The 24,763-nt window shown below is 35.3% G+C and overlaps 1 protein-coding gene across 1 annotated transcript; it reads left to right on the top strand.

Annotated features, from left to right (window-relative positions):
- Positions 1–369: 369 nt before the first annotated feature.
- Positions 370–24,599, top strand: LOC125670398 (N-acetyltransferase ESCO2-like). Its single transcript, XM_048905528.2, has 11 exons — positions 370–469; positions 3,732–3,849; positions 6,788–7,093; positions 7,740–8,630; positions 11,160–11,220; positions 11,336–11,467; positions 16,347–16,439; positions 17,164–17,241; positions 20,444–20,509; positions 22,665–22,828; positions 23,946–24,599. The coding sequence occupies exons 2-11, from the start codon at positions 3,785–3,787 to the stop codon at positions 24,073–24,075; spliced, it is 1,986 nt and encodes a 661-aa protein (XP_048761485.2). The 5' UTR covers positions 370–469; positions 3,732–3,784; the 3' UTR covers positions 24,076–24,599.
- Positions 24,600–24,763: the final 164 nt, after the last annotated feature.

Below are 24,763 nucleotides of genomic sequence, written 5' to 3'. Positions count from 1 at the left end.
AATGCATTGTAAATCTGTGGCAAAAATAGGACGACGGGTCGGTCCCCCTTGAAATCCGTCAATGTTAACTATATTAGGGGTTTAATTTTTGTGGATTCAATTTTTTTGACTTGTAGCATCAACAGACACTACTCGTCCTACTTTTAATTATTTTTTTTTTTTTTTATCAAAAACGTTTGAAGCAATTCTAATCGTAGACGTTCACTATGTGTACTTCTATCAACATATAATAAATGGTAATAAAACTATTAAAGAAGGCCAATCATAAATAAAACCAGACTATTTGGACATTTGATGATGACGGACATATTCCTATTTTTATGCTATTCTTCACCCCCTTCCCCTTTCGAATATACGACACTGGCTCGACAATCGGGATCGGCATACCAAGAAAGCAAATTTCGTCATTGCCGCCAAATGTTGAATGCATTTAAGAGGGAAAAGCTGTGATAATACTGGCAAGACCAGGGTAAGTTAGTTGTGTTCTTCGTGGTATGCTTAATAAATCACATGTTGTGAATATTAATAGAGTGAGCTTGAGTCGTATTATTTTGCGACTTTCACAAATATACTTGTAACATTGAAACTCAGTCGTGTTGCATGTTGAAAGTTTAGGAAAAACAGCGACACAGCCGCAGACGCTTTATTACGGTAAGTATGTAATTGTAAATTTTATTTAGAGTCGACACTGTACAACACAAACAAAAAACATGAGCTATACAGAGCTCTTAAACTGATTATCACAGAAAACTAAAATACTAATATAGGTAAGTGAGGCTGAGCAAAACACGAGGTAATCTCAGCGAGATTCGTCGAGGCTGGATATTTGGACTGACGCCTCTTCCGAATCTCCGACCAGTGTCACATAAAGTGATTCGGGAAATCTTGCCTGAACTTCGGCCGCTTGTTGCGATTAAAATGGGTTAAATTGAATTTCTTGTCCACTTCAACTTTTCGTCTTAGACATCTTATTAACTCCCTATCACAATGAAACATGCATTTCTTACCTTTAAAAGGTGTAAATCCCACAGTAATTCAAGTTGACTATTTTCGAAGTCATTGCAAACGGCCACCATTTCATATTTTACCTTCTCAACACTGAAGAGTTCCGATAGTTTAGGACACCTTCAAATAAATTGATTAAATATTACACTGTTTTCTTTTTATTGCTTTTAATTTTTATGCTTAAATGCTTTGTGCAAAGTAATTGTCAACCAGTAAGTTCTGTATTTTCAATCATAGTACAAATTGTCATGAAGTAGTATATCGGAACTCTCCAGTGTAATCGAAAATAATCGAACCGTGCTGTTCTGAATCGAAACCGAACCGAATCGAGCTAACCCTGAATCATCCCAGCCCTAATTAGTAGATTATCATCCAGGGTCAGCAAAAAGTATGGGGGGGATTTTATTTTTTTTATTTTTATTTTCTGAGAAAAATATTAAAGACAAATGATTTTTTTTTTCAACAGATGCGCATCATTTAATGCCAGGTGGATATCAATCTATGCTATCTTCACAGACGAATTCTAGGTTAAGCTTTAATTTCAAACAGAAATATACCTAACTTCTTCAAGATTTACGCCTGTAAGAATGCGAGAAATTAAGAAAACCATATCTATTTTCTTCAGGTGGCTTTTCACGTTGCTATACTGGAAATGTAAACAAGAAGTGTAAATACCGGAGTCGGACATGAAAATATTCCTGAAATCGCAAGTTTTGCAAAATAAAAAAATTCGGGGCGGGTCAATTTTTGATGGGCAGACGAGGATGATAATCTATCAATTAAGTTGAATTGGCCTAACAAATATTTTTTAAAAATTTAAAGAGAAAAAAGGGCATGGTGTGGCGCCATGCTAATTTGCTTTAGATTTAACACTAATAATAATTTGATTCAAATGCTGTTTGATATTGAATAGGGTTGTTGTGATGATAGAAGATTCAGGGAAGTAATTCTGTTGTCGTGGACAATTAGTTGACCGAGGCCAAGTCGCGAATGATTTAAAATAAATCTTAAAATTGATGTGTTTTGTACTGCTTCCATTTTAATTGTTTTATGTAAAAAAAGACTCATTAAATATGCATGAGACTCGTCAAATTTTCATGGGATTCAAGCTGCTTATAAACCATGAGTTCGAGACTCATCTTCAATAATTTCTAGTGACAACCCTGCAATATTGATATCCAAAGATGATCAGATCATGTCGTCATGACAGTGATTAGATGACTGTTGTGCTAAAATATATTTTACATGATTTTGTGTTTTGGCATGTTTTGTTAGATCATTTTTATGCCCCCGAAATCGAAGATCGGAAGGCATATTGTTTTTGTCCTGTCTGTCATTCCTTAATTCTGTCATCCTGTGACAAGACCTGTATGTTGGTACCAACATTTTTTAACCTTTGACCTTGGAGTTTGATCTACTTTTTGAAAACTTTAACCTTGCTAATAACTTTTGAACAGTAAGTACCAGAGCTTTGATATTTCACATGACTATTCCTTGTGAAAAGACCATTCGATGGGTACTAAACCTTTTGACCTACTTTTAAAAAAATTGTCATTGGTCATAACTTCTAAATTATAAATATTAGAGCTTTCATATTGCACATGAGCATTTCTTGTGACAAGATCTTTCGACTGGTACCAAGATTTTTGTCTTTGTGATCTTGGTCATCTTTGGAATTTACCATTATCGGGGGCATTTGTGTTTCACAAACACATCTTGTTAGCTCTAGACACAATAGTGAAAGTTACACAATGGACAATAAGCTTCATGCTATCCTCAATAGCTTTTTTTTTTTTACCCATAAAAAGTCATTTTAAAGTAACACAATGGACAATAAGCTTCATGCTATCCTCAATAGCTTTTTTTTTTTTACCCTCAAAAAGTCATTTTCTCAAATTTGTTAGTAGATTCACAAGTATCGTTTTCTTTTTATTGGCATGTCTGTTGGTCCTGATAAGGATCTTTTCTTGGTGGAAGCCATTTTACATGACTTCGATCCCTAATTTGATGTTGATGTCGACACCTGCTTTAATTACTTATCTGTAACGTACAGGACCATCGGCATTGTTTATGTAGATCCAAGCTTGTGTTGCAAACTGGAAATTACACACGTGAACTAATTTAAAAAAACAAATCGGGTGAGTATGAATGACCCGCCAGGTCATAAAAAATAATCGGGTAACAGATCAAAAAATCAGGTGTAATCTGACAAAATCGGGTGAGTTGTCAACTATGAATGCTGTAGTTAGTGGCCCTTCACTTTATAGGAAGAAGACGTATAATTATTTACACACAATATTTTCAAAACTTAAGAATTAGATACAAATCAGCAGAAGCGCTTACCTATAAAATTTAAGCACTAAATGTACATACCAAAACCGTAAAATTGTTAAGAAGTAGAACATAAAATGACTGAAATTAACAAGAAAGGGGTCGAGATCACCTCAGTATATGTTTGTCTAAATGTCTTAGTCACATCATGGAATTTTATGAAGCTTGGTTATGATTTTAAATAGAGAATTGGAGTTTTACATCAAATTTTCAAGGTACTCAAGCTGTTCATATAAAACCACTCGTCTTCAAATTAAAAAATTCCTAGTGACAACCCTGGCTCACAACTGTTATGTGATGGTTATGGATTTATATATATATATATATATATAGGAAAAAATTATTTTTTATGTAAACCAGAAAATTGTTTGCTCAACTTGTTAATATTCTTTCAGGGTAGTCGCACCAGTTCAGTACATGTTGTCTAAACTTTACACTTGTGAACAGTATGGATACCAAAACTAGAACACTACGAAAGAGGAAATCAGCTGATCAGGAAAACAACAAAAATCCGTAAGATTTGCTTTGTGTCTATTTATATGTAAGATGTCATGGTTTACTGAATCTTTATCAATGTTTTATACTGTATTTTCCATCTGTAAGAAATATTCATGTCAGAGATTCAGAAGCACTACTTCCTGTGGAATATTTAAGGATTAGGGCTAAAACGATATGTCCCCTTCACGATATGATACATATCGCAATACTTATGCCACGATTGAATACTTTCAATATGATACAATTTACCGAAGAAACCAATAACATTTGATGATTGCAGAAAAATTTTATTAACAAGATTCACATTCATAATTTTAAAAAGAAAATGTCTCCAAATTGCCAAACGGTAAGATGCATGTTGGATATGTAGGTTAAACTGATAAAAGTTCATTATTATTTTTGTAAGACTCAAGGCAGACAACAGTCTGAACGTTATTTGACACTACTTTGTCCCTCATGCAGGTAAAAATAATCATTACAAGGGAGGATTTTTATTTTGTGAGAAAAATATTAATGACAAACGAGTAGTGCATCATTTAATGCCATATGGATCTATGCTTATTTCAATGTTATTCATTTATGGTCAAATATCAAGCGTACCGGACATCAAAGTAGCAATATGGTTTCCAGGTTCTAAAGCGTTATTCTTTCCACCTACAGTCACCATATCATACATATGGACTTCGCATGGGACGAAGATGTTCCCTATCGAATTTGGGGTTAAAGGTCAAGCGCACTGGCCATTGAAGTAGCAATAGGTTTTCAGGGCTATAAAGCAGGGTTGTCACTAATGCAAGGATCTGTGTCCTAAACGCAGAAAGTTCATTTGGGACGCAAGTTTGTCAGATATGACGAGTGCCGAGTTCCATGGGCGTGTCACAGACTCCGAGTAAAAATCATAATTTTATTTAGAAGCCTGATATTGTGTATTAATTAAAACTTGTAGTAGGAAAAAATCTAGGTAAAACGTTTATATTCGAGGTCCAGATATTTTACTGTATATGGGAAATAAAGCCTTCATTTCAATAATCGGGTCGAAATTAACTTTTTCTACCACAGGCTAATTTTAGCCTGTGGGTAAAAAATCCACAGGCTAAAATGAAAACCTACAAGCTAAAATAAAAATATAGAAGCAGTGCTCTTTTTTCATGTTTTTTTTTTTAAATCAATGATTTCTCCATCATTACTGAGCCTAGTGGGTCAACAGGCATCGTTTGGACAAGACACTGAATTACGTAGGTTATATGGTGCAATGTTTAGTTCTCTTGATTATCGCACCTCTAATCCACAACCTGTTTACCACAGGTCTAAATCCAGTCTTCCAATTTTATGCCACATCAGAGTTGTCACTAGTGATTTTTCAAAGCGAATTCCGGACTCATGGTTTTATAAGCAGCACGATCACGAGTCCCATGAACTTTTTTGATAATCGTTTACGCTGTGAGCAGTGCACTCGTTTCCTCACTACAACCCGACCTCAATATGACAATAAATTAATTTAGATAGGACATTCTCATGATTCTAATAAAAATGACTACCGGAAGACTTGGTAAAACATAAACTCCGATTTTTTTTTTAAATAAATGAATAACAAAAACATCATACTTCGAATCCAATTTAATAACCCCTATAGGTGAACAGGATTGTGACACATGTCTATATTTTTCATCATATTCGATGTCTGACCTCTAAAGCATTTTTTTGACTCTGAGCTTCTTAAATAAACAAAAAAGAAAAATCTGGATAGAAACGGTTGTTGGAATCGGTCGTTCATATAAGCGTTTGTATGATTCAGAGTGCAAGTTTAAGAAAAGCGAATAGCACATCACCGTATAAAACGGATACGATCATAGTTTGTAAATCACCACTCACTAAGATTTTCGAGTGTCCACCATTTTTACTCGCTATTTTTCAAATGTACTCGCATTTTGCGAGTATTTCTCGCTAATTTCGAGCCCTGAATAATACTCCAACAGTTATTGATCATTGTGCAAGTCATTCATCATATGAAGCAGTTAGGGGAACATCCATTAGTTTTACTGATACTCTTGATGGATTGGAGAATGGGTCTGGTAACCAGACCCCAAAATATGCCAAGAAAATTGGAGATGACAATATACTACCTCAGATAAAAAAAAAGAAAGATAATAATTAAATATGTAAGAACTGTACACTAAACAATTAGAGCACTAGTTTTAATCTTCAAACTGCTCTGCTGCTTTAACATTGTTCTTGAGAGTAGAAGAGAAACTCTGATTAATAGAGATTGTTTCCTTTATGATAATAGTGTTAAATCAAGGATCTAGAGAGGGCACACATATCAAATGTTCAAAAGGGCACTTTTCGTCTCAGCAAGACAATTCCGGGGCACTTTCATTGTATTATTCTATGATAGTAATAAAAATAATCATTTAGCCTCTTTAAAAGTTAATACCAGCTGCCTTGATTTTAAACTTTTCAATCAACCTTGTGAAACAAAGAACAATTGTTTATATTAACAAATATTTTTTAAAAATTGTAGAGAAAAAAGGGCATGGCGCGGCACCATGCTAGTTTGCTTTAGATTTAACACTAGATAAATAGAGACTAACGGACAAGAAATCCATGTCTTAAAATAAATTGTGGGGATTCTAAGGGAAAATGTTGTACAATGGCCTTCACACTTATCAGGATTATTCACTTTTTTAAAAATTTGGCGTAGACATTTCGGGAAATCTTATCTGCACATGGCATGACCTGATCTAATTGGTTTACCAAATACTCAGACTGCAACAGGAATGACGCTTTTCAACAACTCAGAGTTGTCACTTATACAAGAATCTGTCCTAGATGCAGAAAAATTGTTTGTGATACAAGTTTGTCTGATATGGCGAGTCTCTTATCTTCTCAGATATAATCTTCGTGTTAAACTAGTGAAATTTGTTCAAATTTTCTTCTTCTTTTTTTTTAACAGGTTCGATTTTGATGAGGTTGAAAATACTCCGCCCAAGATGAAATCAGTTGAGAATAAGCAGTCCCAGAGCAACACCAAAGGAAGTCCCATTACTTCTCAATCTGACGCAGATGAGACCATAGCCATTAAATCATTTTATGGAAACAGGGAGAAAAAGTCCTTTCCTCATTCTCCGAAAAGACGACGAGCTGTGAAGAAAGTGTTGGAAAAACTCTCAGATGAAGAGAACATATCACAAGAAGAAAACCGATCCTGTGAGAGTGAAGTGGAGGCTGAGAGAAGTCATCAGACAGTCCGGACTACTAGGTGAGATTTGTTTAGTTATATATATGAAAGTTACTTAAGCATATCTTATACTTGTATTGAAGGGACTTCACATTTTTCAGTTTTGATGTAAAAGTTAACAACCAAACTCTGGACCTTCTTTATGTTAATGCTAGGAAAATAGCAATGTTTTGGCCTCAACTATATCTTATGTAAACAAAACTCGAACAAACATACCAGTGAAATGTTAATTTGATAATTTAAAGCATCCTAAATTTGCAAAGACACAAATTTAACTTTTGAATGGCACATTTTCACTTGAGAATAATTGAAATGTGATGTATATCTTAAACTTTGATCAATAATCATACATTTTCAAAACTTTGTGAACAATAACATGTACCACAAAGTCATGTAATGTATAACTTTAATTATTTTTTATGAAACACATTTGACAGTACATTTTGATAATTAAAAGTGAAAAAAAAAAAACTTTTGGAAAAATCGTGAATCAGTTTCTTTAATTTGTTTACTCTGTAGATCTATAAAAATGTGTAATAGATGAATCATGATAAACTGATATATATCTAATGATTGAATAACAGGCATCACAAACCTTGTGAAAAACTCAACAAATAGTTGTATAATTTCTTGATTGTTGTTTATAATGTATTCCTTTCTTTTCCAGAGCAAAGAAAGATGTTAAAGCTGTACTGTCGACTGGGAAGAAGAGAGACACATCAAAGACTAATTCACCACAGATGTCCAAGGTCCAAGCAAAGGCTGAATCTCCAGTGACACCAGGTTCTGGGGAAAGACGTTTCTTTAAACACAGAATCCCAGGATCTGCTGAGAAATTCATACCTGGTGTTGTCACCCGTAAGGGGTTTGACATTAAATTTACCCCAAACAGGAAGGATATTGTTTTGGGAAAACACAAAAAGGTTAGAGAAAAGATGAAGGCCAAAAAATCACCATTGCCTCTTACACCATTTCCCAAGGGAAAAATTCAAAACATCAGGAAATCTGGATTCCCTGTAAAGAAAAATGTCAGACATTCTTATTCATTAGGGGCCAAACAGAAATTTTCTTCACAAAAAACAGAGAGTCCTGAGCTACAAGAAGAGATTTTAAAGCAGGGATCAGATGAAAGCTGTTCCCCAAACTCTGTAACCTCTGAGCTGTCTGTGACAGCTTCCATCCACTCGGGTCCCTCAGTCCGGGCCAGACCTGGGTCACAATCAACAGAGCCAACTTGTCAGTCTCTTGTATCGGCATCAGATATTGACACCAACTCAAGTGTTACCACAGAAGACAAAGTATCACTCATGACAGAGGATACCTCATCAGTAGGAGACTCAAGCTCGGAGATAATGGAAGGCATTCAACCTTTAGAAGAGATTGAAGTAATTCATGAAGGCTCACCAAACGGAGAAGAAAATGATGAGGATGCTTCACAGAGAAACTCTCAATCTAGTGAATCTAAATCATCTCCCCAACAGAAGTACTTCCCAATATTCAACAAGGATACACCCAGTCCCAGATCCAGACTGAGATTACTCCGAGACACGAAGACCAGGTACAATAACATGTATTTTATGATGACTAGGCAAGTCAACTTTTCTTGAGCACCAAGAGATTTGGTGCCAAGCGAAGCTAGGGACCAAATGGAGTTGGGAGAGAAAAGTTTAACAACATACATAGTACATGTTTCACACGAGAAATGAAAACTCTTTGTGGTCTCTATTTAATCTTTTATAACCCTATGTTTTATCCTTTAATCAAGATCATCAACATTTATCTTGATTGATAAAATGTTGTATTGGCTGGGTTTGATAATTAGTGCCCTCAAGGGGAGTTTACCTGTATTCAACAGCCAGGTGAGGGTGCATAGTGAGTAGTTTTCAAGTATTATGAGTTGTTTTTTACACATTCAATATAACTTCATCCATGTTTCAAGTGTGTCTGTCATGGCTTTTGAAATGGATTTAAGGTAAGAGCTTACTGAAACTATTATTTTGGATGTTTTCGGGCATGATAGAAAATACTTCCATGCGTTTCCTAGATGTCATTTCTGAAACTGATCTTGAAAACAGACTACATGTATTTTGATGACCAACAAAAATGAATCAGATATGCTAATAGAGTGATATAAAAATGTCCCTTTGTCTTTTTAAATTTGTTTCAAATGATACACCGTATTGCTGGATGTATCACTTTATGACCGAACACAAGATGGTGAGTACACATCTTATACTATTTTTATGAAGTGTTTACAATGGGGCATAACAGATACCTAAGAGAGAGAGAGCCAGTAAAATGTGTAAGGTGAGGACAAATTTTAACCAATGGACAGAAGTTGTGAGGACAGAACTGCACTATAAGGACAAAAATAACCTACAGCATGTGAAAGATGTAGATACAAAATATTAGCTTAGTGAGGACAAGTGGTGTGAGGACATGTCCTTACTAATATTCTCTCTCAAAACCCCTTTTTTTTCATAATTTGAAAGAGAGTTTTAGATAAATTTTTATAGGCATCCCTATAGCTATACCTAGCAGTACTTTTTAGCTCACCTGAGCCTTCTGATCAAAATTTGTCAGTCGGCGTCGATATAAACTGTTCACATTTTCATCTTCTCCAGAACTACTGGGTTAATTTCAACCAAACTTGGCACAAAGCATCCTTGGGTGAAGGGCTTTCAAGTTTGTTCAAATGAAGGGCCATGCCCCCATCAAAGGGGAGATAATCACAAAAATGCAATATTAGGGTAGCGTCTTTTAAAAATCTTAAGAACCACTGGGCCAGAGGAGCTGACATATACATGAAAGCTTCCTGACATAGTCCAGATTCAAGATTGTCAAATCATGGCCCCCAGAGGTAGGTTGGGGCCACAACAGGGGATCAAAGTTTTACATAGAATTATATAGGGAAAATCTTTAAAAATCTTCCCAAGAACCAATGAGCCAGGAAGAGCTGAGATTTACCTGAAAGCTTCCTGATATAGTGCAGATTCAAGTTTGTTCAAATCATGGCCCCCGGGGTAGGGTTGGGGCCACAATAGGGGATCAAAGTTTAACGTGGGAATGAATAGAGAAAATCTTTTTTTAAAATTCTTCTCAAGAATCAGTAGACCAGAAGAGCTAAGATTTATATGAAAGCTTCCTAACATATTGCAGATTAAAGTTTGTTCAAATCATGGCCCCCGGAGGTAGATTGGGGCCACAATAGGGGATCAAACTTGGAAATAGATAGAGAAAATCTTCTTATCAAGAATCAATGTGCCAGAAGAGCTGACATTTACATAAAAGCTTCCTGACATAGTGCAGATTCAAGTATGTTCAAATCATGGCCTCAGGGGTAGGTTGGGGCCGCAATAGGGGATCAAAGTTTTGCATAGAAATATCCAGGGAAAATCTTTAAAAATCTTCTTCTCAAGAACCATTGGGCCAAAGAAGTTGACATTTACATGAAAACTTTCTGACATAGTGCAGATTCAAGTTTGTTCAAATTATGGCCTCCAAGGGTAGGTTAGGGCCACAATAGGGACTAAGGGTTTTACATGCAAATATATTTATGGAAAGTCTTCAGATATGGGCCAAGGTGACCAATGTGGCCCATGGGCCACTTGTTTGCCTTTAGAATAATATATGTGTGTATTCTCTTCTACACATTGTGAGGATGTCCTCACTTAGGAGGTTTGGTCGGCTAGAGAGAGAGAGAGTAAATATCTTGAATAGATTTATATCGCTCTATCAGCATGTCCGATCTCTTGTTTCTGTTGGTTGCCCAAGCCGCCCAAATTTTTATTTTGGTTTTACGTGTAATATTCAATTCCGGTAACTGAAACACTGTTTTCAGAAAGCGTGATGCCCCTCCTTGATTGTTATGAATCATTGATAATTATTGGTTTATTAATTATAAATACAATGGTGGTACATGCAAAAATCTTTTGTTCGAAGTGTGAAACATGTACTAAGAAGCCTTAGCAATTGTATGAAGTTTATAGGCACATGTAATTCATTCAAAAGAGGGTGCTAATATAATGTTCATCACCTTGTCAAACTGTGTGGTAAACCATATATATTTACTGCTGTTGATTTACAGGTCTTCTCGAAGGTCACAGAATTTGAAGTTTATCGAGGACAAGGATGATCAAATGACTCTGGTGAGTATTTCCGAATTCATTGAATATTGATTGTTGATTCTGCAGATTGCTGATTTATACCATGATTTTCTCACACTGTATCTGTGAATGATGTTGGTGTCTCTTGCTTTGGCAGGATGCTGGTCAGAAGAAATTTGGAGCCACACAATGTGACACTTGTGGGATGGTTTACTCCCATGCTGAGCCGACGGATGAAACAACACATGCCAAATTTCATCAGAGCATCATTAATGTCCTCAAATTTCCAGTGAGTGCTTTATATGTAATGATGTATGTGGTAAATTTTAATTCCCAGTGAGTTCTTTATATGTAATGATGTATGTGGTAAATTTTAATTCCCAGTGAGTGCTTTATATGTAATGATGTATGTGGTAAATTTTAATTCAGTAAGTGTCCATACATTGACCTCTTAAAGGGAAAGGCGTTCCAAAAGATTTTTACGTGATAAATGATAGGATTAATTGTATGATAAAGATTTGTCATACAATTCTGTTGATATACAGCCTAGATAAGCTTCAGTACTAAATTGGAAACGTCAAAATTGAAATTCCCGCGATCTATAGAGGCTGCCATGATGTGTAACTGTTTTGTATTCAAGACCACAAAAATCAATAATTTTGACGTCACACCGTCTGCTCCAGTTTTGATGAGATTCTAAGATCTCTTTGATGAAGAAGCGTTTACCGTCTGCCTGCTCTGCGACTTGACTGAATGTCTTCTTTTCTCAATTTGTTCTTGTGAAAGAACGGGCTCAAATCTATATGGCTCAAAACTTAACTGTTCGTGACTTGTCATGTTTACAGTGCTACTGAGGGCTATTCCAGCAAAAAACGTATGGGGGGGGAGGGACGGCAGCCGATATTTTTTTGGATGGGTGGGGGTGATTTGGGAAAATATATTTGTATGGGTGGTTGTCTTCCAGGTTAAATAAAAAACATGGGTGCCTGTGAATTATGATAAAAATGAAAACGTATCACGTTATGTTTCTTTTATTACAAAAGAAGAAGAAAAGCGGAGCCATTCTACATTAACTTAAGTATGGAAAAAAGATTGATAAATGGGCAGATAACTCAATGTTACCGTAAAACTTTCCCCTCCAAGGCGTTACCCAACCTATTGTACCTGTCCTAAATGATCACCTGTCTAACGCAACCAATGATCATGAGTTTTACAACCTTTTCGTGTAATTTCACCTTCATAAAACGACTGTACATTTTTTCGATTACAACGCGATTCCTACTTTCGATTTCAGTCGAGCATGACTATTCTGGGAATTATCGCCCCTAACACTTTCGTTTTAAAATGCACAGGTAATAGTTCGGCGGTGATCTTGTTTAATCGGCACTCTGAATCAATTAGTATACCCAAGCTATCAATTGGTTAATGTGTAATTTAAAACATGCAGCGTCGTGTGAGGTTAATTACCAAAACCCGAGTTGTTGTTTATTTAACAAAATCAAGGATCAGGGAATCACGACCGTTGTTTCCGAAGGTGTGAATTTCGACAGACTTTGAGATGTGTGGGGGTAATTCGGATATGAAATCTCCCACCTGGAATACCATTACGTTTAACAGAGTGGAAAATTTGCCTGATTGCGATATAAATCGGGTAAATATTATGCTTGGGACTAAAATTTTAAATGGAATATTCGCAAGTTTCCTGTAGGTCTACGAGAGATTGTAGGGGGGAAAGTCAAAGGAAAAAAGTCACAATCTATATGCATACACTTTGTAATTTAGGGAAATATCTATGTTAGGCACTTAAGTTGCGAGAAAACCTAACTCGTTGAAGAGTTCTTCTCCGTTGCTTGCTTGAATTTGTACACCACTATACAATGCCATTTTATGTATACATATTGTAACTGATGTAATAAGACACTTGTCTTTTAAAAGCAATAAAGAGAGTAACAATATATATGAATTTAAATTTAAAGTGGTATAATATATTCATATTTTATTTAGTTTTATATCATTAAAAAAAAAAACCCAACTTCTTGTTATTTCAACTGTGCAATTAACAAGCACCCAGATCATGACATGAGTAAAAAGGACATGCACATCTAGTCCAGAAATGATATGACAATATCCCACATCATTAGTGAAACTGTTCGTTTATAATAAGCAAACAGAGCTTAGGTTTCTACAACTCGCATGTTTCTAGAGTATACAAAAAAAATTGCATTTTTTCTTTCATTTTATATGCTGAGATCATCCTTTTTTCTCCCTACCAAAATTGCATTGGAAACCAAAATATGTAAATTTTTTCTGCAATGATTGCTACCTTCATCTCCCGATGAAACAACAAAGAAAGACATTTTATTGTTTATATTTTTTGCATTTTTAAAAATATAAACTAGAATTAAGTTCTAAAATATCATATGGTTGATCCATTTGTTACGTTAAATGAAAGTATTGAATTGTGTGGGTGGTGGTGGCAGGGGAGAATCTAATTGTATGGGTGGTGGTAGCAGAGGAAAATTTAATTGTATGGGTGGCTGTCTTAAAAATAAAGTGCCTTCCCTCCCCCCCCATATTTTTTTTGCTGGAATAGCCCTGATGAAATCAATGGAACAGACGGTGTGACGTCATAAATCAAACTTCAATGGCCGCTCTCTTAGCGCTGGGTAATTTAGAATACATGATAGATTAATATTGATTTAATTGTTAAGCAAGGATTTTTGTACTTAAAGACTGTCAATTACGATATCAGTAAGTGATAGTTTATTCTTAAAAGCAACTATGTGGTTAGGGTTGCCTTTCCCTTTAATTCACTTCGTCTCTATTGTTCCAGACTTTTGTTCTATGCACTTCGTCTCTATTGTTCCAGACTTTTGTTCTATGCACTTCGTCTCTATTGTTCCAGACTTTTGTTCTATGCACTTCGTCTCTATTGTTCCAGACTTTTGTTCTATGCACTTCGTCTCTATTGTTCCAGACTTTTGTTCTATGCACTTCGTCTCTATTGTTCCAGACTTTTCTATGCACTTTGTTGACTTGAGTTACAGTATATACTTGAACTCAGGGTATTTTGGGGAGTAAAATTTTGACTCTGACATCTATGTCCAACATATACTCACATGCTATTGTCGGAAATGTTTTCTAGACACACAACTTGCAACATATGAAGGTATTTTTAATGTGTTGTGTTAGTTTAATCAGTAACTAATCAACAAGGGTGATAGTTTAAATAGCAAAAGGACACTTAACACTGCTTGTGATTTCATTGATAAAAATATATTTAATTCATCGCTATATGTTTATTAGATTCAATATACTTCATTTTTGATGCGAACATTTCACAAAGAATGATTCCCTATTTGTAATGTACATCATATTCAGTATTTTGTAATTTCAGAATCAATGTACAGAAACAGTGCTCTAGATAGTCAGTACATATTAAAACTTCAAACTTACAATAAGCTATTGAAAGTTGTGACATCACATTGTGATTTATCTTTACAAATATTGGGCACCATTGCAATGAATGTCGCATTACAAATCCAGTAATGAATATATCTGTACTTCCGAGGCTTGCATATAGAATCAGGGAGGGGGAGGGAATGGTCCCCCTTTTAACAACCATCATTTTCTGTTATTTATAAATATACAAATAAAGATATATTTCGTGACACAACTCTCCCCTGGCTTTTTATAGCAGAAGTGAATGGTACGAATGCAAGGTCGAAGTTTTGAAGTGAATCCGTGTATTCTCCCCGCGATTTCTGAGTCAGGAGGAAATTTTGTTTGAGGCAATATATATATGATACACTACTACCACCCTCCCTTGAATTTTAAAAGGTGTAGATATATATATATATATATATTATACCTTAGTATGAGAATTCTATGCAATGCGTAATCTAATTGGTCTAGACAGTCACGTGCCAGGGATGACAAAACTTCATATCTCCCTCTCAAACATCATACATGTATCTCTATCCTATCATATTTTGCCCCATGGGCAGCCTCATACATTTTCCATAAATTTAACGTCAAAGTAGACGAAGTGTATTATGACGTCACAATAAGTCGGAGTCATTCTACTTTCATAGTTGGTAAGGCACAAAATATGCGGGTCTCTCTGATATACAGTTTTAAAATCGTCTGATTTTGGTTGATAGAAAAACAAGCAAGTAAATCAGCATTCAAAGAGAATGGAAATACAAAAACTGGTTACCATATCACTATATTTCGTTGTTTTTACCTTCTAATACGTTGATGGCACAGTGTTACCGTTAGGGCGATCTCAGCTACAGACAATGTATAGATGAGCGAACTCCAATTTCAAATGCATTTTTGTAGTCTTGCTTTGTTTCGGTATAATAAACAATTTATTGCATGAATGTTCGGGAGATGTGAATATTTATTCACCCAAGAAAAATCATGTTGCTCTCAGGGAATATGATTTTTCTTGGTGAATAAATCTTCATATCTCCCTCACTATCATGCAATAAATGTATAATATTGAGGTATAATGTGTCGTATGTCACTACTTAACCTTCCTCCATGAATTTGGAATTTTGAAAGAACATATTACATATGTGTTAGGTTTTGTTTGATTTATTCTTGTCGTTTTGTAAAGACATCTTTTCTGGCTCTCTCTCTCTCTCTCTCTCTCTCTCTCTCTCCCCCCCCCCCCCCCCCCCCCCCCCAATTATGCTCAGTATGGGCCTGTTTACCCCTCTTCCATAAATCTTTATTGCCATGCACCAATAACACTGGTTCTTAATTTCGGTAAGTAAAATGAATGATTGTTAGTGAAACCGGAAGTAAGCATGCCTAAAGAAATCACCAAATCATGTGACTTAAGTAGATCTTAGAACAAAAAATACCACAGAACGGAAGAACTTGAAAATCCTCATTTGTAACTTTTCTTTCCTTTGTCAAAACAAAGATATATGAATGCAATGATGAATTCGTAATGGTCATCTAAAAAAAAGCTGTTGCCACTTTAATAATTAATGGAGCTAATAATCAGCTATAAATGTGGGTTTCTTTATATCTTTAGATTATCAAATCATTTTGAAACTAACAGAAGTTGTGTGAAATTGTTAACATGTGATACCTCTGTAATCATATCCCTGTATCTTGTATTTGTTCCTTTATTCATTGTTCTGTATTTGCAGGGCTGGAAAAAAGAGAGAGTTTTAAGGGAGTTCGATGATGGAGGTCGAGTTATAATGGTGACTCATGATGATCCAAAGTATGCCATTAAAAAGGTGAGATTATGATAGGTTGTATTTTTTATGAGTTATGTTAAATTATGAACATTATTATCTATTATCTTCCCTGGCAATTAAACTTTAAGGGGTTTTTCTTTTTATACACAAATGGAGTTATTGCATGTATTTTCCTGACAATTTGTACCTTCTATTACACCATAATTAGTGATGAATATTGAGGTCGAAGGAATTTAGTGTATCCTGTGACTTTCAGATGAAAAATGATGAAACTGGTGTATTTCTGGTCTTCAGCTATACAGTATTTCAAATGTGTCCCTCTATCGATGAACTCTGCAGAGAAATATAAGTCCCATTACTTAGGACAGTTTTAGTTGGAGGAATAAGCTATAAAAAATACAAATGGGTAGGGTTTAGCTAGCTGGCACTAAGTTCATTCGATGTGTTATTAATACACCATGGACTATGTATAAAAAATAAATCAAATAACCCGAGAAATGAATAGTGTTAATTATGGTATTTGTGGATATAAGGAACTGTTGGGCACAAGTAAATTGCACACAGTAGATAAATTGATAAAGCTTTATTCATAGTCAGCAAATATTTTAGAACATGGGGAAAACATTAACTGTTAATTTGTAGAGCTTTTGACAGAGAAAGTTCATGGAAACAAATGCAAGAAGTAGGATTCTTAATGGCCGTTGTGGCAAAAATGTCTACCTGTGTAATGTATTAATCTTTTTCATTACTTGACAACTTTTAGGTTGAAGAAATCAATAAAATAATGGGAAATGAGCTTGGATTTCCAGAAACATCTTTCATCTTCGGGACTGAGTATAAGGTAAACAACTGAGATACAAATTGATACCTTAAATCAAATCAAAATGTGCCATTACACATCAGCTTGTGGGTTGAAATATTGCCCCCAAAAAATTGATAACTTTGTTTCTTAGCCCAGTTTTGTAAAAATGGATGAGGGTCGAACGCGAGCTACTCCTTGGCATCGGGTCCATCTTGTGGATTCGCCACTTCACTACACCACAGCTCATACGCAACTGAAGATAGTTTGACTGGCAGTGTATGTTTTGTGAAATAAAATTATTAATAATGTCAATGGAACGCACCCATTGTGAAAGAATGTGAAAATATTTTAGAATCTGGCATCCACCTAGCAGGTTTTTTAACTGAATACAGTTGGGAGAAGATGAGACTATGGATATGAAAGCAGACACTGCATATCTTTCATTGAATTTAAAATTTGTCAACATGGTTAATAAAGTTGTGTATGATATATTAAAATTTAGCCCAGCAATAATGGTGAAATATTTATGACCGCTATCGAAATAACATTTTTAATCACGCATGAGTGTAAGGAGGGGGAGGGTTAGAACTCTGGTTATATGAATAAGGACTTTGATATATTGCATTTAACTTTCCGTGAAAATAAATGATATGACAATTCTTAAACTATTATTCTAACAGAATGCTGAATAAGATATATCTCAGGGATTGAAATTAACTTTTTTCACTCCTAGTAAATTTTAGCTAGTGGATTATTTTCCAACTAGCAAAATCTAGCTTTTACTAGCATTTTTCAACCGGTTGATTTTTGACGGGAATTTAAGAAAACAAGCAAGTCTCAATATCAAAATATAGGGAAAATCTTTTTAAAATGCAATAATAAAAATAGGAATTAAAGAGTTTTTTAGCCGAGTTGCATAGCAAATCTCGGCTTTTAAATTGCGAAGGATAGGCGGGCGGGCAGCATCCACAATTAGCTTGTCCAGTCTCTATCTTTCATACTTTTTGGTGCATCTTTGTGAAACTTACATAACATGATCACATCCAAAAGAGGAAGGTTCCTATTGATTTTGAGGTCCAAAAGTCAAGGTCTCCTTTTGACTATATACTGTAAATTTAAGCTTGCCTCTAACTTTATACATGTACTTGCTGGTGCATGTTTATCAGACTTCAAATCCTGATGACATTCAAGATTCATGTTGCTTTTGAAATCCAAAGGTCAAGGTCATTATCACACTAAATACGTATTGCGGCCATTCAAAGCTTCATACTTATAAACTATATTAAATGCGTCCATAATTTTCCAAACTGCAACTCGGCCATACGCATCTTTGATGCGTTTTAGCGATTTTTTATTTACAATTTAATGAATTATCGAACAATTAACATACATGTATCATTGGTGCATGGTAAGGGTCATAGGGTACACTTGTGCGGTGTATGATCTACCACCTATTCACAACATCACATGGTTTGAAATCTTGAAGACTGTTAGCGTCAATTCAAACTATATATTTAAAACTTTTGGAAATTTCATCTAAAAAATTCTAGTTGGGAAAAAAAGAAGAAGCACAAACTCGGTGTTTGACTATAGACTACAGCAGGATAATACTTATGCATGTACATTTTGCTTTGCCATGCCTTAAAGATTTTAGAATTCAAGCTTATAAGGCGTTGCTGTATATACACCCTCCTCCTCTCCCCCACCACCACCACCACACACACACCACTCCTTGTTGGAAATAGTGGTCGAGTTGACTCTGAGGCCCTTGAGACATTTGATTTTATTTTATCTAATATAAAAGAACCAAGTTTTTTCCTTTAAATTCAAAACTTTTAAACAGTTCCAGCATATAGGAAGCATCAGAAAAACCTCCCACAATGTGCGCTGGCAGAATAACCCTTCTGTACAGATATTAAAGCTCTAGTGATGATACTGGATTCTGTACAGATATTAAAGCTCTAGTGATGATACTGGATTCTGTACAGATATTAAAGCTCTAGTGATGAGACTGGATTCTGTACAGATATTAAAGCTCTAGTGATGATACTGGATTCTGTACAGATATTAAAGCTCTAGTGATGATACTGCATTCTGTACAGATATTAAAGCTCTAGTGATGATACTGGATTCTGTACAGATATTAAAGCTCTAGTGATGATACTGGATTCTGTACAGATATTAAAGCTCTAGTGATGAGACTGGATTCTGTACAGATATTAAAGCTCTAGTGATGAGACTGGATTCTGTACAGATATTAAAGCTCTAGTGATGATACTGGATTCTGTACCGATATTAAAGCTCTAGTGATGATACTGGATTCTGTACCGATATTAAAGCTCTAGTGATGATACTGGATTCTGTACAGATATTAAAGCTCTAGTGATGATACTTGGAACTGTATAACCTCATCAGCCATTTGCAAACTTTACGCAAATGTAAGACTCTAAAGTGCGATGGTCGCTCCAAAGTGCGATGGTTTGTTAACGTTACGGATACCAAAGTCCGATGGTGTGGGGTTTAGCAACTTTTCTGATGTCATTCTTAACGTCTTTCAAAATAAAACCGTAGAAATGCAACATGGACGACAGCAACAGCAAGGTTTACACTGTTGAGGATAATGAGAATGGCAAAGTACATTTGTTGTCAAACTATCTACTTCGCCCAAACATTCTTTAATTCATTATCATTTATTACTTTGACGTAAAATTCCTGGGGGTATGCTATAATACAAAACATTCTATAAGATTTCGCATTGGTTAATTTTGTGTTTAATAACACGACAACTAAATGGTAATGAAATAAGTTCCTTTTTTGTGCATGGATTTTGCATTGATATTTTAGTGAAACAACACACGGTTGGTTCAGTCTGTGCCAAAACACTGTCGTTTATAATCCAATGGATTTCAACATGTCACACCATCACACTTTGGCGTGTGTCACACCATCGGGGTTTGACGCAGACCATCGCACTTTGGAGTCCTACTTATATAACCCAGACTTATTCAAATGTTTAACTGACAGAAGTATCAAAATATGGTCAGGGATTCTGGATTTATTTTTTGGCACCAGAAGAGCACATGAAAGAAATTTTATTTTGTTTTATTCATTTAAGGATAAAAATGGATAATGCACATTATTTAAACCATGTTGGCAGGCCTTAGAACAAAATGATCAATTTTTTTAGGCCTTCCATGAAAACACATGAATACTTCTGCTGTAGTATCGGATATTTTTGTAGGTATTTCTGATGATTTCGGATGACAAGAAAATAACTGGATGCTGCGTTGCTGAAAACATCACTCGGGTAAATTAGCCTTAAGGACAATAATAATTGTAATGCGTTATGTAGAGAAGGTAGCCCGATTAGTACAGACAGGACACTGATTACATGATTGAAATACATAATGCCAGAAATGCAATCTAATTAAAATTAGATCTTCCATCCGCTCCCCAGTTTTTGATACATGATTAAACTTTTATTTGATCGAGTGAAACTATATTGTGTCAAGAAATAACCGTAAAGTAAATTCTATAAGATTTCTTAAAAATTATGAAAGATGTAATGCGGACAATATTAGAAGAATGTATCATCGTAACAGCCGCCGCCTGGATATTATGGCCCGATTGAAATAAAACTGGAAATTTGTAAAAATGTTTATTTATTTTTTAAAGTTATTTTATTGATGCTTCCTTTGATTTGATTCAGATTAAAAGCTTATAAATAAGAAAATTCTTAACAAGTAAGTTCGATGGAAGACTTTTAGTGTCCAGTGTTACATCTTTGTATATGGTTGTGCAAACGTAACCCCAAAAAAATGCATTCCTTTTCAATATTGGTGGTAATTTTCTTATATTTGTGTTGAAGTCTGTCCTGTTACATCTGGAACAGAAGGTGTTGAATTCATATAACAGTATTCAGATTTTACAGTAAATAAGAATTATAAACAAAAAAAATTTAATAAAGGAAGTAAAATGAAAGTGACAATAAAGATATTTATATGATCTCTTATTTATAAATTTGATTTCAACTTTCAGTGTCCCAGTTACATCACTCTGTGTTAATGAATTTCATTTTTTGTGTTTCAAGTGACACTTTCTCACCTGCCTAGGTAACATGATCCTGGTACCAATCTTCAATTTGCAACAACTTTTAGAGTGTTATATATTTAATTTGAAAAATTGGACACAAAGCTTAGAGTGATGTATCACAAATTCCTTGACAGTGAATTTTGGATCATATTATTTGTGTTTTGAATCATGGTACAATTACACACTGTACATTATTGTTTTTTATACCCCCCCGCAACAAGTTGTTGGGGGGGGGGGGGGGTATACTGGAATCGGGTTGTCCGTCCGTCTGTAGACGCAATGGTTTCCGGACTCTAAAGCATTATCCTTTCCACCTACAGTCACCATATCGTACATATGGACTACCCATGGGATGAAGATGTTCCCTATCGATTTTGAGGTCAAAGGTCATGCGCACTGGACATCAAAGTAGCAATATGGTTTCCGGGCTCTAAAGCGTTATCCTTTCCACCTACAGTCACCATATCATACATATGGACTACTCATGGGATGAAGATGTTCCCTATCGATTTTGGGGTCCAAAGGTCAAGTGCACTGGACATCAAAGTAGCAATATGGTTTCCGGGCTCTAAAGTGTTATCCTTTCCACCTACAGTCACCATATCAGACATATGGACTACTCATGAGATGAAGATGTTCCCTATCGATTTTGGGGTCAAAAGGTCAAAGGTCACACGCACTGGACATCGAAGTAGCAATATGGTTTCCGGACTCTAAAGCGTTATCCTTTCCACCTACAGTCACCATATCATACATATGGACTACTCATGGGATGAAGATGTTCCCTATTGATTTTGGGGTCCAAAGGTCAAGTGCACTGGACATCAAAGTAGCAATATGGTTTCCGGGCTCTAAAGCGTTATCCTTTCCACCTACAGTCACCATATCATACATATGGACTACTCATGGGATGAAGATGTTCCCTATCGATTTTGGGGTCAAAAGGTCAAAGGTCAAGCGCACTGGACATCAAAGTAGCAATATGGTTTCCGGGCTCTAAAGCGTTATCCTTTCCACCTACAGTCACCATATCATACATATGGACTACCCATGGGATGAAGATGTTCCCTATCGATTTTGGGGTCAAAAGGTCACGCGCACTGGACATCGAAGTAGCAATATAGTTCGGTTTGTCATGCCATTTGTTTTATACACTCAGAAAAGAGGTAGTTTATACCTATTACCAACACCCTTTGGGAGATTGTGGTAAGCGGGGGGTATTCTTAGTGAGCATTGCTCACAGTACCTCTTGTTTTATAGCAGATTTTATGATTTGTTGTAACATATACAGGTAGACATATTGTGATGTTCTTTGTCATCAAAAGCAAATGTCGGTAGTTTTTATCTGTTTTATCCCTTGGAAATTATAGGGCTACTCGGTGCTGACAGATTCTCAGTCCAGTCCAGAATCTGGTTCCCGGCCCTGGTACTGTGACTCAGAACCCAAACCAGCTTCTGTAGGAATCAGCAAAATCTGGGTTCACAAGCTAAGTCGGAAAACCAGAGTGGCAAGCAAGCTTCTGGACTGTGTCAGGTAGGAGCTTTTCACTTTAATCTATAGTATCTGGTCACAGTTTCCAAATGGTTTAAAGTGTTATTTAAAAGATGAACAGCAGAATTACTTAGGAAATAAATGTGTGTGTTAGGGAGGTATCAATGGAAGCATGGGGTATTATGCACAATTGAAATACCCAGCATCCTCCTTTATTACATTCCATATCCATTACATTTACTCCTTATATTTTATCATTTATCTGTTTCTTTTGTAAATTTAAGTTGACTTGCATGTCAAATTTATTAGTCCAGAAGCAACATGTCACATACTTACTAAGTGTTTTTATTTCAATTGTAAACAATGAAACATAATATTTACATGTTGACTGGTCTTGCATCACAAAAACTTGAAGTGTATAGTTAATTTCACATTATAGATTTTTATACTGGTTATTAATATGATTATAGGTGTGGTCTATTGTACAGGTTAATAATATTTAATCTCAAGTTTTGAGAAATATTGGAGTACCATACCAGTATTATAGGAAGTTAACTCGAGCCACACTGGTTGGGGGGGGGGGGGGGGGGGGGTAGATTTAAAATACAATTTTGTGAATATTATTTGTCTTTGGTAGCCTGTTCACTTTGTAACCGGGTGATCGTGAATTCGAGACCTGCTCACGCCATGGCCGCATCAAACCCAAGATGTATACATTGATAGTGATTGCTCCATTGTCAAATGCTTGGCGTTAGAGCGAGAATCGCGTGTCTTTCAGATGACATTAAAATTGGAGGACGCAGCAGGTGTTGGCAAGTTAAAGAACTCTCACTGCTATGGTCCTGAACTCTTAAGCATAGGTCTGAATTTGTAGTACTTTACCTACAGCTGGTGGCATCTTAATACGAGTGGAAAATTATCAACAGGACATCAACTAACCAATCATGTTTGATGAGCAGTTTGAAAAGTTACAACAGTATCACAAAACTGCCACTGTCCTTAGTTTTCACTACCAACAGAGTAATTTACTAATACATGTATACACAATTCGGTCATGCGACTACCATGGGATATAAGTTTTTAAAAATTAGATACAATTTATTTAAAACTGTTTCGTCACAAAAATGTCATATTAATGGTGTTTTGACATCCTTTTCAGACAACACTTTCACTTTGGTATGTACATTTCAAAGAAACGAATGGCTTTCTCGGACCCAACCCCAGATGGGAAAAAATTGGCAACCAAATATCTTGGAACAAGCTCATTCCTGGTGTATAAATTTGCCTGAAGATGGATTTTTTTCAAGAGATCATGTGTCAAAACTGTTGGATTTGTATTGTATTATTGAGAGGGCATGATGGTCAGATGATGCATGTGCTAGTCAGTAATTTTAAATTTCAAGTATTTTTGAATTTTTTCTTATGTTTTATGTAATTCAACATTAATGCAAATATCATGTATCTTAATTTTAAGTAACTATAAACAAGTTATATTCTCATGAACTGAATTCAAGATATAAATTTACCTTGTAGTGGAGTTTGCCAATAGGTTAATTTTCTGTAAGAATATTGACAAAACAAAAACAGAGTTATGTCTATGATTTTATGTATGTATCAAGATTCGTGCATTTAGATTACTGATATTCAACATGGATTTGTGGATTTTGCAATTTTGAAGAGGTCTTGTTTTTTTTGGTAATATTCAAAAGTATATTGGCATGTGAGCAACTCTCTTTATAATCATTTACATTTTTTCTCATCATTCACCCATTTGTTAAATGACTGATGCACACCATGATAATAAGATATTTATTATTGCTTTATTGATAAAAGTTTGATCCTAGCGAGTGTCCATAAGAAAACAGAAAACTTTCCTGAGATTCCTTAATGGAATGCATGTAGTTGGAAGTTTTATTATACCTGGTTAAACAAATTCCTTATACTACATGTACCATGGAATTTTACAAATTTGTTTCA

The sequence above is a fragment of the Ostrea edulis genome, chromosome 4 (genome assembly GCF_947568905.1).
Source record: "Ostrea edulis chromosome 4, xbOstEdul1.1, whole genome shotgun sequence".
NCBI lineage: Eukaryota > Metazoa > Mollusca > Bivalvia > Ostreida > Ostreidae > Ostrea > Ostrea edulis.
Note: the sequence above shows the minus strand (reverse complement) of the source record. Positions and strands in the feature narration are given on the sequence as shown.